The 15,083-nt window shown below is 47.5% G+C and overlaps 2 protein-coding genes across 6 annotated transcripts in view; one reads left to right on the top strand and one right to left on the bottom strand.

The window, feature by feature from the left end:
- Window positions 1–13,991, bottom strand: part of SLC39A11 (solute carrier family 39 member 11) — a 351,831-nt gene extending 337,840 nt beyond the window's left edge. For 3 of the 5 annotated variants that reach the window (XM_031468992.2, XM_064495591.1, XM_064495592.1), the window contains exon 1: window positions 13,113–13,215. The gene's annotated coding sequence lies outside the window, so the exon portion shown is untranslated. Of the gene's footprint in view, window positions 1–13,112; window positions 13,216–13,693 lie in introns of those variants that run through there. The other 2 variants (XM_064495589.1, XM_064495595.1) reach the window with 2 other exon arrangements.
- COG1 (component of oligomeric golgi complex 1) overlaps window positions 13,260–15,083 on the top strand; it is a 13,277-nt gene continuing 11,453 nt past the window's right edge. Inside the window, exon 1 of the mRNA XM_031468977.2 lies at window positions 13,260–13,604. Coding sequence (XP_031324837.1) covers window positions 13,290–13,604 — 315 coding nt within the window. The 5' untranslated portion in view covers window positions 13,260–13,289. The remainder of the gene's footprint in view (window positions 13,605–15,083) is intronic.

Below are 15,083 nucleotides of genomic sequence, written 5' to 3'. Positions count from 1 at the left end.
AAAAAAAAATTTTTTTTTTAAGTAACGATTTTAGAATATCTGATCGTTTAGATTATGCAAGCTACTGCTTACCTTCCATTAGCAAGGGTAGTTAAGAGCTGATTAAACCTAAGAGTGGATTTAGTGAGAAAGGTATCGGGAGAGAGGCTATGACACTGGGGCCTGTGTTGAGTGACGCTAGTTTGCGTCTCCATAATGGAGAGCTGAGTAACACTGGACGTGGAGTCAGACCTTCGGTGAGGTTCACGCCACAGCTTGAGACAGTCGAGGAAGAGACAAGGAGAAGGCCACTGGATGGTGGAAGGATCACTGCACTTCTTTCTCTTGTTTGTTTTTATAAAGAAGAGGAAGAAAAAGCAGGAGGAGGGAAAGGAAGAGGGAAGGGAGTCACACTCTATCAGTCGGAGCCGCTGGGAAGCCCTTAGCTGAACGTGTCACTGAGCTTTAGTAACACTGTGCCACTCTGTCGCGTGCGCTGATGTGTAACAGCCCCTGCCGTCTCATCTTATCATTGTACCTCTTTCTGTTTCTCTGCATAAATTTATTTATCTATCACAAATGGTACACAGAGAAGAAAACGCAGGTCGGTGATTGGGGCTTCCAGAGCTGGCAGTTTACTGGAGTCCGTGGGCTTCCACAAATCCAGCCTGTTCTCCATGATGGAATACAAGGATTGAAGCTTTTGGCCCCAGCTGCCCTAAATACAAGCACCGGGCTGGAAACGTGGACAGGCTGGTCATGGAGAGAGGCAGCCAGTAGGTGGCTGTCAAGATAGATGTTCCTGACCAGCTCCAGATGTGTCTGTTCAGTCAAGACAGTCGGGTTACAATGAAAGACAGAAATGAACTTTGGCCTTGTTGAAGAAGGGTGATGACAGAACCACCCAAAGTTTCCATACATGGTTGGGAAGGTGCAGCGAGTGTTTCAGAAACGTGTATCACCACCAAAACCACAACAGCTGGCAAACCAAGTGTTTGAGCTTGTAATAACTTAGAATCTGCCACTTGTTTAATCCGTATTTTTGCGATTCAAAAACACTCAAATTTCCTATTGAATGTTCTAGCAAAGCAAACCTTCACCTAAGTGGCTGTTTTACTTCTAATACGTGAATTTCTGGGAATATTCCCATAGGCAGAGCCTCTTTTTTTTTTTTTTTTTTTTTTTAGCAGCTCATCTGCAAAGTAGACACCAGGGGCTGTATTCTACGTACAGCTGAAAAGCTTCTGCGGTTGTACTACCCAAGCTAGGTCAATGAACAACAGCTCAAGGACGAGCTTTCGCACCTCCCACATCCTCCACCAATTTCAGCGACTGCCCACCCTCGCCTTTAACTCAGCAGTGACCGAACACAGGCTGGGCATCTTGTGTTCTCCTTTAGACGTGTCCGGTTGCAGGGATCCAGATGAGGCTGAAAACCAGAGCTAAATATTAAACAAGACTTACCCAAGCTAAATATAAAACATGACTGATTCTCCTAAGATTAAAAGTGAGTATGATTATCAATTAAATGAAACACTGCGGCTTCATCACTGGGCTCCGTGAACGCCTGCTCCCGCAGGACAAAGATTTTCAGCAGGGGAGAGAGAGCTAATGACACGGAGATTCAACTTCAGGTGGGCAGAGAGGGAGTTTACGTGGAGAAGGAGAGGCTTTATTTTTCCATCTCTCTCTCCTTTCCTGGCATCACTGAAGGACCACATTCGGGGGAGAAAAGACCTCCTTGCCAGGATATTGGAGTCTGGTCTGTGATAAGGAGCACTGGAAGCAGAAAAGGAAGGTACTGGTCAGAGATAAAATTACCCCATCCTTTTGGAAAAGCCAGTTGAGGAATCTGACACAAGGCCCACTTAAAAAGAAATCTGAGGGGAGGGTATAGCTCAGGGGTAGAGTGCAGTGCTTAGCGTGCACGAGGTCTTGGGTTCAATCCCCAGTACCTCCATTAAAATGATAATAAATAAATAAACCGAATTACCTACCCCGCCAAAAAAGAAATTTAAAAAAATCTGAAAGGGGCTTCCCATAGCTTTACCCACCCCAGTTATTCAGTGACTGGGACCTCCAATTGCTTGAGCAACAGAGAAAGCCCCTTTGCAGTGGCAGCCCCTGAAGAGAGGAGGGGCGTGCTGGGATCTACCAAATAAGACGACTGTAGCCCTGGGCACAGAAGGAGACACAGTGGGCCCAGGTCCTTCCAGAGAACAGATTACAAAGTAAGCAGCACAGGGCAAGGAGGGCCTGAGAGAGGACTGCTAGTCTCAAAAAGAGTAAGGTCCACCATCAGCTCTACAGAACCACCCGTACGTAGATTCACCAGGTACCAAAAAGGAGCACCGATGCCTTCCTGGACAGGGTCCCTCCACCCCCAGACCTGGCACATGGCTGGGTATCAGTTCCTGTGAGGCTCCCTGTCCCCAGGCCAGGGACTATGGTCATTCCTGGCAGAGATGATATTTTTTTCTCATGGGTATTATTTTTTAACAAGAACCCCAAATGGTTCCCACATAACAAAACCCAGGCTTAGCCGTTTTCCTAACGTAAACCAGCATCCCACTTCTCTGGAGAAATGGATGGTCTTCCAAGGCTCTCAAGTGCAGTTTAACCTGCCCCTTCACTACATCATGTGCACTCAGACATGCACAGGTGACGCAACGGAGCACACGCACGCCCACGTGATGCTCGTGCATATGAAGGACGCGTTCACGTGTGTGCACATGACATGCACGCACGCACATATGAGGCATACATGCAACCCGTGTGTGCACACACACAACATAACTTTACATCTTTTAGGCAATGCCTCCAAGATGCAGAGATTCCCTAAGGCTTTCGCAGGAGGAAGAGAACTAGAATTTGATTAACTCATTTGAAGTTTAAGGATATTGAGTCATTTTTTTCTAGACAGAGGTGGGGGATTTTGTGCCCAAGCGAACTTTTCACCCAGAGGATTCCGTGCCAGGTCACAGACTGCACGCCTAGCCGCAGCCAGCTGTCCCCGCAATAACACCTCAAATTAAAAAAAAAAAAAATAGAGTCAACAAAAGGGTTAGGTGATTTACTACAAGTCATCCCCACTAGTCACCCAACCTGAGACACATGTTCTGCTCATGGCAATATTTTTACATAAGAAAAACAACACAACTTCTTTGCAGAAACATCACTCAAAATAATTTCCCAGTTACCTTCTCATCAAGGACAGTGTTTTAATAGACATTCCTCACCCCACAACCCCCTGCCATGCTTCTCAATGCAAATCTGAGGCTGGACATTCCTGGGGAAGCCGAGATCCTCAGCCACCAAGCAAATAAATCACAATTCTCTTCCTCAGCCATGACACACCTCCGCAAAAGAGTCTCTTCAAGGTAAAAGAAGTCTTCCCTGAGTCTACCATCCACCCCAGTCCATTTCCATGGATTGGGACACTTACATCACCTCACCTTGGGCATTTTACGTATCCACCAGCATGTGATGGGCAAGAAGTGTTGTTATAGCCTTCTTCAATGAACAGAATTCTCCAGGGTTCATTCTCAAGATTAATTAAAATTAGTTTAGTGTCAGCTGCATTGCCAACCTGGAGTCTAGATACTTCTGGAGCAAAGGCTCAGACTAGATGAAGACTCCCTTTGTTTGACTTCCACTTAAATGCTTTTTGGCAGACCGAAACAGTCTCCTAAATCGCTCTTCCCAACTCCCAGGTGGATGGGCGCTATACTATGTACCACAGCCTTGCTCTGCAGGGCGACAAACCACAGCTGTGTTTCACTGCCCTTCTCTCCTGCACCTTCACACGACACCTCTGCTTGCTGCCACCTCCAAGGGATTGTCAACCGGAAGGTGGCACCAATCGCATCCTCAGCCACATCGCGTGTGGCTTCTACTGGGGCCTGTCATTGCAGCCAAGGAAACCCATTCTTCCTCGATCTTAAACTCAACATCTCCAGTCCAGCTGAGCGGACACGAAATCTAGTTTGCCATCAGCTACGTGATTTTGGGCTGTTGGGCCAATAAGGAAATGGATATTGAGAGGGTTTGGGATTTCGAGGGCTTCTTCTCTGTCCCAGGACTAATAAATCCTAATAGCCGGAGAAGAACCAAAGCAAGACAAGAAAGTGGCAGCTAATGTTAGCAGTAAAGCTTATTGTCGGAGATCGGCTTCACTTAAAGAATGCCAAGATCAGCGGAGGCCCAGGTACCCTGCGTGGAGTCAAGGCAGGGGATGGGCTGCCTTTGAGCAAGGAGTTTCACATTTTTTAAGACATCACTCATCAGAGTTCATTTTCTCTATTTCCTCCATCTATCTTTCCAAACAGTGTTCTCTAGTATTTATATATATTTTTAATTTTTTGGTGGGGGAGGTAGTCAGGTTTACTTATTTATTTTTACTTTTATTTACTTATTTATTTTAATGGCGGTACTGGGGATGGAACTCAGGACCTCGTGCATGCTAGGCACATGTTCTACCACTGAACTATACCCTCCTCCCACTATATTTAAAATTTGAAATTTTTAAAATGCTTTCCCTTTTTGAGAGTTCCACACATTCACCTTTCAAAAACAGAGAGGGACACTTCATTTTTGTAACACGAGGCAGGGAATGGATTTTGAAGGAAACAGTCGGCAGAGAGGCACGTCATCCTTCAGCTGGATGGAGAGCCTCGTTCATCCTTCCTCTCCATCTCTCTTCCCATCACCGCGTGACCTCAGAAGGAAGCAGTCTAATAAGTAGTTCCCATGAGAACAATCATAACGAAGACTGGCTTCCCATCTGCTTGGAAGAGGAAATTAGCCAGCCCAGCCACGCAGGGAAGGGCCAGGAGCAGCCACCAAGTTCACCCGATCTGATCTCAAGTAAAAGTAATGGCAGATGATTCAACTACCGGGAATGATTTTAAAGCTTCTTCCCTTAGGAAGAGTCTCCGTTTGAGTTTCCAACAGCCCGAGAACCATCTCACTAGGAAAGAACAGAGCGCACAGTACCCAAGTTGACTTTTAGAACGTGTTGAAGACAGTCTAACATATGGTGCATTTTCCCTGAAGTACATTCACTCCTTATTTCAGAGTTAATCTATCCATCACTCTCTGGCTGCCACCATAAACAACAGCAGGTTTTTACAAACAGCAGATCAATCATTATCAAAGGAGACTGAAAGCCCTTCACACCCAGGCTCTCACGTGCTTCTCATCCCCTCTTCTGTTCTTTTGAGAGGTGCTGGCATTGTCTCCCTACTCCCTTTCTGAAGGTGCTGGAGACAATGAAATGCGAGCCTTCGGGCTCTTTCCACCCCAGCCTTTGAAGGCTTCATGTTGTTTCCTTCTTCCTTCCATGTTCCACAAATACAAAGAAACCTGGGACATCCAGAAAAAGCCTTCAGCAGCCCCCCCGGCAAAAACAGTTTTAATTACGTGATGTGAATGATGGTTTTAATATGTAGAGAACAGGTGTGCACATAACCTAGACATTTTTACTATTCTGATGGTATCTTGAAGGTGGCTGTTCTTGCTCACGTGTCTTTCCTGCATCCCCAGGGCTTAGAAGAAAAAGCTAAAACTATGCTATCAAGTTCGCTGCGCCAGCCTTCGTGATTGTGTGTGTTTCTCTGGGGGTAAATCTGTCTCGATCTTTGCTGTAATACTCGATTGTATGTACTAGAAAACAAGAAGCAGACATTTCTTTAGTGACTCTATTTGTTTATTTATTTTTGCAAGCGCCCCGGTTTTATAAACTGCCTTCACGTGAAATCAAACTCTCCACTGAAGGGACTCAGACTGAAGTGCATTCCTTAGGCCAGCTATGTGGACTCAATTCACCTTCCATTTACTTCTGAAAAAGACCCCATGGATTCAGGAAAATGGGCCAGAGTCCTAGGTGACATAACCCTCACTCCCCAGGTTTCCTAAAAACACTGAACTGGAAACTCTAGAATTTTACAATTTGTTTTAAAACTCCCAGCCCAACGAAAAGCCTACAAAAGGTTTTCTAAATGTCTTCATAATCACCTGCCCGAGAGCAAAAGAAAAAAAAAAGGCTTAAAAACAGACAACGGTGGGTGAGTCCCATTTTGCACACAGACTGTTTTTAACGGTCCCATCTGATTTCTCCCAGATTTCAGTAACCTGGTTTAAACAGCATGACTAAGTCACTGCAATACAGATGACGAAAGGGATGCTCTAAAAATGTCCTAAAGACATGTCACGTTTGCTAATAGCAAAACTGATGGCAGAGAAATGTCAAGAGTTTTAAAAGCAAAGAAAACAACTTTTTTTTTAATCATCTTCTCATCAGGTCTTTCACTCAAAATCAAAACATATCAAAAAAAAAAAAAAAAAAAAAAGAAAAAGTCCAGGTGCTTAAAACAGAGTCTTAACTAGGAATTAGGCTGCTAAAATCAGAAAAGAAAATTAGCTAATTTGGGGAAGGCTCACGATGTCCTGAGTGCTGTTCAAAGCCCTGTTCGAATTCATCATTGCATTCAGTCCCCACAAGAGCTCTATGAAGTAGGTCCTCCTGTTACCCCCATTCCACAGATGAGGAAACTGAGGCATAGTATACTTGCATCACTGGCCCAGAACCTGATTTCTTAACCAGATCTCTGCACTTCTGCCAGTGGGAGGTGTGACCCAGAGCCTGATATTTTCAAGTCCCCATTTACCTGTCTGCAAAACAGGGATAATGCCAAGGACCTCACAGAATTGTGTAAAGATTGGCTGAAAAACCATTAAAAAGAATGAAATAATGCCACCTGCAGCAACATGGATGAACCTAGAGATTATCACATTAAGTGAAGTAAGTCAAAGACAAATATTGTATGATGTCGCTTTTATGTGGAATCTAAAAAAAAAATACAAATTTCATTCACAAACCAGAAATAGATTCATGGACATAGAAAACAAACTGTGGTTACCCGGGGGAAAAAGTCAGGGAGGGATAGATTAGGAGCTTGAGACTAACAGATACATATTAATATACATAAAACAGACCAAAAAAAAGAAGGACCTACTGTATAGCACAGGGAACCATATTCAATTTCTTGTAATGAACTGTAACAGAAAAGTAACTGAAGAAAAACATGTCCGTATGTATAACTGAATCGCTTTGCTGTACACCTGAAATTAATGCTGTAAATCAATTACACGTCAATAAAAAATAAGAATTAAAAAAAAAAAAGATTTGCTGAAAGAAAATATCTTAAATAATGGATCACATTATCAGGTATATCAGGGTGTCCAGTAAACATGAGGCTCCTCTCACCTTTAATCACAGCAAAAGAAGACCAGGAACTTTTTGGCTGTTAAACCACTGACCATTTTCCAAATTGGCTAATATTAAACCACAGCTTCTAATCCTGCCATGAGGAAAGCTTAGCTGGCACCATCACAACCAACCATGTGATGCAGGATGAAAGCAAGTGCGGTGCTGAAAAGTAAACGCATTATGCGTCTACTTGATAAGGTGCTTCATGATTTCTATCTACACAATGTTCCTTCCTGGCTAGAGGACTTTCCTCCTCTGCTAAGCCTAACTAAACTTTGGTCTCCACCAGAATGGACCAGGAATATCAACTTCTCACCTCGCTAAACAGAGCCTCTTATCATCAACATGTTCTAGAAACTGACAGTTCATGGCACGTTATACACTGCTGAATTCTTTGTTCTTCCTTCAGTATGAGAACGTGGTTGGCCTGGAGCCTGGTGCTAACCAGAGGGAGCGCGGATCATGCCGTTAATCCCTGGTCCGTAACCATCTGTATCCCTCACGGGTCCAGCTGGAAACAGATGGCACGCTCAAAGGGCTTTAACTGAAATGAATGTAATGAAGGAGCTGTGTACAGATAGGTGGGGAGGCATAAGGGAGTCAGCAAGAGATGGGGTGAGATGCCCAGAGACTAGGTCAGGGTGGAAGGAAGACTTCACTAGCCCAAGAGCTGAAGGGGCCAGGCAAGGGGTGAGGTTGTGAGAGCCCAGTGAGAGAGCCAAAGCCATCGGGAAGGTGAGACCCAAAAGGAGCTGTGGCTGTAAAGTAATTTAGCCACAGCCAGAATCGCAGCAGGTCCCTCTGATCTTCTCCCACGGCCAAATTCAACCAGAGCCAGAGGACAAGAGAGCCTAAAGAGGCCGTGCACAGAGGTCAGCCTCCAGAGAGGGGTGCAGAATGGGTGGGGTGATGGGAGATGGCACATAGAAAATCACAGTATGCCCCTTCATAGGATATCCTCCCTTCCTGGAACCCCAGCACTCTCAGAGCTGCCCACATTCTATTAGAACAGCTGGAACAAGTTCATCCAAACTTCCACCAGGGTACAGGCATAACTGAGGGGCCCTCAGGGCCTTCCAACAATAGACGCACTCTCCACAGCCTAAGAAGATACATTGGATTTTCAGAAAATAACCATTGGGCAGCTTGGGAACTGCCAAAAGAATGGAGGGCTAGAGCTCCACCCACTCACACAGCCTTCTAGGTGCTCAGTACCCGAAGCCTCAACTCTGCTTGGGCACTGAAGATGCGGGATGCAACTGTGTGATTTCCCTCTGCAACATACAAAATTATCAGCACGGTGGAGACCCTCTCATTCTTAAGGTGACGGGGAAGGATAGAATCACCTAGACGGGGACTGCAGATCAAGAAGGGACCGGTGCAAAGGCTTGAGCCTGGGCCCATCCAACACTGCAAGGTCAAGCAAAGGAAGAAGAGCCAGCAAAAATGGTTGAGAAGCAGCGCCTAGTGAGGAAAGAGAAAAGCCACTCGGAGCCACGTCACGGAAGACAAGAGGCAACTGTGTCAACAAGGGGCCCAACGCTGCTGAAAGGCCAGGAGACTGAAAGGGGACTCCTGAAATAGACAAGATGGAGAGGGAGGTCTCTCAGTGCATGGAGTGATGATGATTTGAGAATCCCTCATGGATGGAGCTGAAAAAGAGACAGGGAGGTGACTTGTGAAGACAGAAGTTACCAAGGGTTAAGATGTCTCCTTGTGATGAGGAGAGGAGAAATGGGCGGGTGCCAGCAGGAGAGCTGTAGACAAAGGAGCATTTTTATAAGATGGGAGGCGCTAGAGAATATTTTTGAGATAATGGGAACGATCCAGCTGAGAAGGAGAAAATTACGGAGGAGAGAGAAGTGAAATCTTTGAGAGGTGGGAGGGGTGAGATCCAGAGTTAGATTTAGTGGATTTAGCAGAAGGGTGATTTAGCATCATTCCTGTCTGATTACTTCTGTGCGAGAGGGTGGTACCGTGGGGAACAGGAAAAGACAACGTAGGAGACTTGAAAAGAAGTGAGAGCTTATTACAGTATCATTGGCTTTAATCAAACATCTTTTGTATTCTCTGTAGCATTCAACACACAGCTGATTAACATAGTGGGTACTCAAATAGACACTAGTTAGAGACAATGTTTGCAGTGTGAGTTCCCATATCACCTTTTTTAGTCAAGGTGTTGAGAATGTGTGTCGCCCAGACGTCCAGGCTCCCTTCCATCAGGTGTGATGCCTACCTGGCTATTTGTTGAAGGCGGGGTCTTAGGTATCTGCAAATAGTTAAGTCAAATAACCATCCCTTCTACTACAAACATCAGCTCCCGTGGGCACTGGCTGATAAACGCTGACATGAAGATGTCAAGACTACTGCGTTAGGCTCTCTTCATCCCACTGGCATCTCAGCCAAGGGCAAACACCCAATGTCTGAATCATGTCGGGCAGCAGTGTGTAACTCAACCTTCGGTCCAGCCCCTGACACTCTTTTTATTGACATAGTCTGTCCTTTACCAGATCAGATTTCCCTTTCTTTTCCTTGCTCTCTGTTAATTTGAGGTTGGATATCTCTCCTTTTTTTCCCACCTTCTTGCTTTCTCCCTTTCCATTTCTCCTAGCTTAGGCAGAGTTAAATTTCTCATTTTAAGTTTCCTCTGTTACTTTGTCTCTTCCATTTCTTCTCTCCTCTCTGGTGTGCCCAGCCCCTATTCCATCCTAACTCCATGAGAGGACAGCCCTCCCTCCAACGTGATCAGGGTACAGATAGACTCAGCAGGTTCACTCTTCAGATCAAACAGCGGCATGCCAAAGATGCAGCCACCTTACACAGAAGAAGAGGTCCTGAAGCAAGGCATTGAAGTGGGTGTGATACAGGTTAGAACCGTCTTACTGCTGTCAGTGTTTCAGCTATTAGGCAACACATGGTAAAAGATTCTTTTGCCTCTTCCAAAATGCATCCTTTGAGCAGATACTTTGTGATTGTGTGGCGTATATGTATAACACCATTCACTCATTTTGCAATCATTTAGTCAGGGAGCCAAGGTCGAGGGGACCCTTTCCCAGATGCTAGACCACTTAATGCATAAAAGAAAAAGAACATGGAGTGGGCGGGGGTTGGGGGTATAGCTCAGTGGTACAGCGCATGCTTAGCATGCATGAGGTCCTGGTTCAATCCCCAGTACCTCCATTAAAAAATAAATTAATTTTAAAAAATTTAGAAGAAATGCAAAAGAACAGAAAAAGAACATGTGGTATCTGCAAAAATCTGTTTTTAAAAAAACCTTCTATTTTAGGCATTATGCTGGCTTGCTTTCTATCTTTCTATTAAAAAGTAAGGAGAAACCTGCCCCCTCGATGTTCTGAGTGAGCTAAGAGTCTGATGGCCCCAGAGAAAGTGTAAATGTCAGAACATGTTCCCAGTTTTAAAAGACAGCCCTCCAGCATGCAGACAGCTTGGCATGGCCACCCCGTGTACCATCTGCCCCCAAATCACTGGGGAGCCACTCCAGCTTGGGTCCCAAGCTGCCTATACTTTTAGAGACTCACCTTTGGGCACAGGACAGGAAGCAGTGTAGGTACCATCTGAATGATGCTCAGAACAGCTTGGCTTTTCTATCTCTTGATGTTCTGAAAGTTTCCTTGAAGCTAATCATGAGACTTTAGAGTCAAACTAACTGGGAATCTGAAGACGGGCTTGGCTGTTGACTGTGTAATCTCAGACAGGTTCCTTGGTCTTGCTGAACCTTGTTTTACCAATCAAAGGAGTGTAAGACCGCCTATGCTGTAGGATTACAGTCAGAATTAAAGATAATATAAGCAAAGTGCCTAGGTGGTGCTCGAAATCACAGCTATTATAATTGGCAGAATGCCTACGTTTGATTTCAGGAGCCCAGGGCTAAAGGTAATCTCTTGAATGTAAACGCTGGATGTTTAAAATTCTACCCCTAAAGATTCAAGGTGAAAGGAAGAAAATCTGACATCAAGAGCTGCCACCACACCACACCACACCACACACACACACACAGACACACACAACCCCCTATTCCTGAACCAAAACTAAACCATGGCAACAAAACTAGGAGGTGCTTCCTGTTTGTGTGCCTCCTTGAGAAAAAAAGAGAGAGTGACAGACTCTATTTCTCATCTCTGCTGCTCTGTCCCCAGCACAGCGCCTGGTTCAGCGGCTGAAGCTGATCCCTCTGCCCACATCCTGGTTGTGACAGGGGGACAAAGCAGAAGAAGACAGATGAGCCAGGGGCTGCCTCAGTGCAGGGGGAATGGGAAAGGAGACATGGAGAGTAAAGGGTCAAAGACATATCCCCTCCAGCTCCCAGAGCTTTCCCAGGTTCCAGGCAAGAAGATGGCTTGTAACAGCCTCAGTCAGGCTCTCGGTTCTGCCAGCGGAAGAGCAACAGTGGCATCTTCAGGGCAGCCGGATGAACCTGGCAGGGGAAGCAGAGAGAGACGGCAGGGAAGGCGCACCCTCAGAACACGCTCCTCAGTGGAGATGTTAGCTTGGCGAGTTTGCCTTTTCTCTACCTAAATGGCAGGTGTATGCACAAGTGCGCGTCGCCTCTTGCAAGCCTCGGGGCCCGCACACCCTGACTGACTGTTGACATTCCTCCCTCTTGCTATTAGAAAGACACCAGCCAAACTCTCACAGAACTGGAAACTTGGAGAGTGCGTCAGTTAGGGTCCCGAGCACAAGCAATGGAAACTGTTTTGATTTTCAAAGAAACGAAATTTATCAGTAAGAGACTGGACAGCTCACAGAACATCTGGGAAAGCTGGGGAACCTGGCTCAGCGAGCAGACACGAATAAGGGGAAGCTGACATTGAGAAACCAGTCAACAGATGCCTCAGGGAGATGCTGGTGAGGACACCACTGTGGTTGCCCATGGCTGTCACCAGCACTACCACCAGCACTGGCAGCTGGGCGCTTCAGCTGGAGCCAGTGTCCCTGCTGGCCTTGGAGTGTGGGTGCTTGCAGGTGGTACCTCTGCCACCACCAAAATCTCCACTGTTCCTGCTCCTTGACATCACTAGCTCGCCATCTAAAGCCCTAGGTGGTTGTGTCTGCTTGGCCGAGCCCAGCACAGCTGTAAGGGGAACAGATCTTGCCTCAACACAGATGACTTCTCCAAACACAGAAAAGCGATTCCGCAGATGCTGGGAAGCCAAACACCGGCAAGCGTCCCTACAGAACAGGACGGCAGCGAGAGCAAAGTGCAGATCCCCACCAGGGAGCGCTTTGAGTTTGTGGGAAGTTGTGTGACAAAGTAGAATAGATGGTAAAACGCTGATCTGAAACAAAAACGAAAACTCCAAATAATAAACCAACCCACAAAAGAAAACCAGAAGCAAACCAGCGTGCGCACACCCCTTAAGGGGCAGACTAGCCCTGCGCTCCCGCCCGGTCCAGGGCAACTGTGAAGTTACTCTTTCCAATGAACAAAAACGGACTCAAAACTTCTCTTTTCCTAACACTGCACTCGGTTGATGACCATAGAAAGTAACGAACAACAAAGACGCCCGAGAAGGCTGCACGCCAAGAGCCAGCAGGCAGAGCAGGGGTGACAGGTTGCGTTCCAGCTGCGGTCCCGCACCCGCGGGTCAGCTCTTCATCCATCCCAGGACACGGCGGCGGCCGAGGGATTCCGAGGGAATGGGAACCGGCAGAGAGTTTAACTGCATCCTCACAGGGGAAAGACCCCTGTCCTGAGTCGCGATGTCACTAGTAAAGGACAAGAGCGTCGGAGGAGGTATTACAATCAGACGGCAGGCGCTTGACCGTAATTAACTTCGACGCGGAAAGGCTCCACCCGCGCTGGGAGGGGCTTCAGATCCGTGAGAGGGCGAGCCCGACCTACCTGCAGCCTTAGCGATCTAACCACCAGTCTCCGCTTAAAAACAACCGCCCAGCGCCGACCCCGCCCGGAACCAGCACGGCCGCCAGCGGGGCGGAACCGCTTCCGCCCCCAACCAAGATGGCCGCCGGGCGGGATCGCCGGGCGGAAGCGCCCTGGGGAGCGGCTGACGGGTCCATCATGGCGGCCGCGGCCGCCTCCCCCGCGCTGAAGCGGCTGGACCTGCGCGACCCCGCGGCGCTTTTCGAGACACATGGAGCAGAGGAGATTCGCGGGCTGGAGCGCCAGGTTCGGGCCGAGATTGAGCACAAGAAGGAGGAGCTGCGGCAGATGGTGGGCGAGCGGTACCGCGACCTGATCGAGGCGGCCGACACCATCGGCCAGATGCGCCGCTGCGCCGAGGGGCTGGTGGACGCCGTGAGGGCCACCGACCAGTACTGCGCCCGCCTCCGCCAGGCCGGCTCGGCCGCGCCCCGGCCGCCGCGGGACCCGCAGGTGAGCCCCGGACCCCCGCGCCCCGCCCGGCCGCTGCCGCTGCCACTGCCACCCCCGCGGGTCAGTCCGCGGCCCCGGCGGCTCCTCACCTGTCTGGGGAAGAGCCTGCGGCCGCTCTCTGCGCTCCGCTCCTGGGGAAGCACGCCCGCAGCCCGGTCCCCGCCGCTGAGCCGCTCCCCAAAGTCACTCGGCCGTTCCTTCAGGAGCCTTCCCCCCGAGCCTTGCTTCCCTCACCTCGCTTCTCGGTTCACTGGGCTTTCCTTTCCAACTTTAGACGGAAACGCCAGGGGTCTCTCGCTAGACAGCTCAACTCGCTCCGTATACTAACATTTTCTCACATTGTTTCTAGAAAAGCTTTCTCCCCCGAGTTGACACCTCCCCCCGCCCCCCGAGTCGTCCCCTCCTCCTCCCGGTCTGCCCCCCGCCCCCACCGCGCTCCCAGGAATAACTTCCGCAGTCCCGAAGAGGTCTGGCTACCCTTTGGTGGAGTTGTCGGAGGGCAGAAGCAGACATTCAAAGCTCCCATCTTTTAATAGCAGAACATTTTCATTTTGAGGAGCTAAGGTTATTCTAATCAGGTCATCCTAACTGCCTTTTCTTCCAAACACTAATGATTAGATGTTGAAAGATTCAGCCCTGAACACATCCTAATATTGGAGCAGCCTTTTGTGTCCCTAAAGAACATGGACTTAAGGATGGCAGAGTGAAGGGGCACGGAGGGTGAGAAAGGTAGGCACGGACTTTGTTCTTAAACCTGGGAGAACCGCCTTACAGGGTGCGGAAGAAGAAACCGCAGAAGTACAATTTAGCTCCAGTTTGGAACTTCTTAATACAGCCTTTTTAATACGGAAGAATTCAGGTTATTAGGCTGGGCTCACGCAGTAGAACCAGAGAAGATTGAAAATGCTTCATTAATTTTTGAAATGGGAGACTTCATTCCTCCCTAAGCTGTGCATTTAGTACCTGCCCCCCACTGAGGTGGCCGGCCTTTGCTGTAATTGAGTCATGCCTCAGAGTTTATTAAAAAAAAAAACTAATTTGTACTATGTTTATCTTTAGAAATGTATTTTTATTGTTGTGTCTGATTTATTCTCAGCCAGACTCACAAAATTTGAGTGCCTTCTGTGTTCAAGGCACAAAGAATCAGAAGTCTCCCAATTCCTGCTCTGAAGGAGTTTACAATCTAGTTGAGGAATTAAATCCATGGAAAGTTGATAAGAAAACCATAAATAGTTTAGAATAGCAGGTGGGCAGGGTACAGCTCAAGTGGTAGAGTGCATGCTTAGCATGCAGGAGGTCCTGGGTTCAATCCCCAGCACCTCCTCTAAAAAGAAATAAACATCATTACCTCCCCCCGATCCTGCCAAAAAAAAATAATAATAATTAAATAATACAGTAATAAGTACTTTTAAGAAATAGTCTAGCAGAAGACGACATTTAAGGATAATGGATGATTGATTCCCAGAATAATTGTGTACA

This window comes from Camelus dromedarius, chromosome 16 (genome assembly GCF_036321535.1).
Source record: "Camelus dromedarius isolate mCamDro1 chromosome 16, mCamDro1.pat, whole genome shotgun sequence".
Lineage (NCBI taxonomy): Eukaryota > Metazoa > Chordata > Mammalia > Artiodactyla > Camelidae > Camelus > Camelus dromedarius.
The sequence above is the reverse complement of the archived record's forward strand: the minus strand, read 5'-3'. Positions and strand labels throughout refer to the sequence as shown.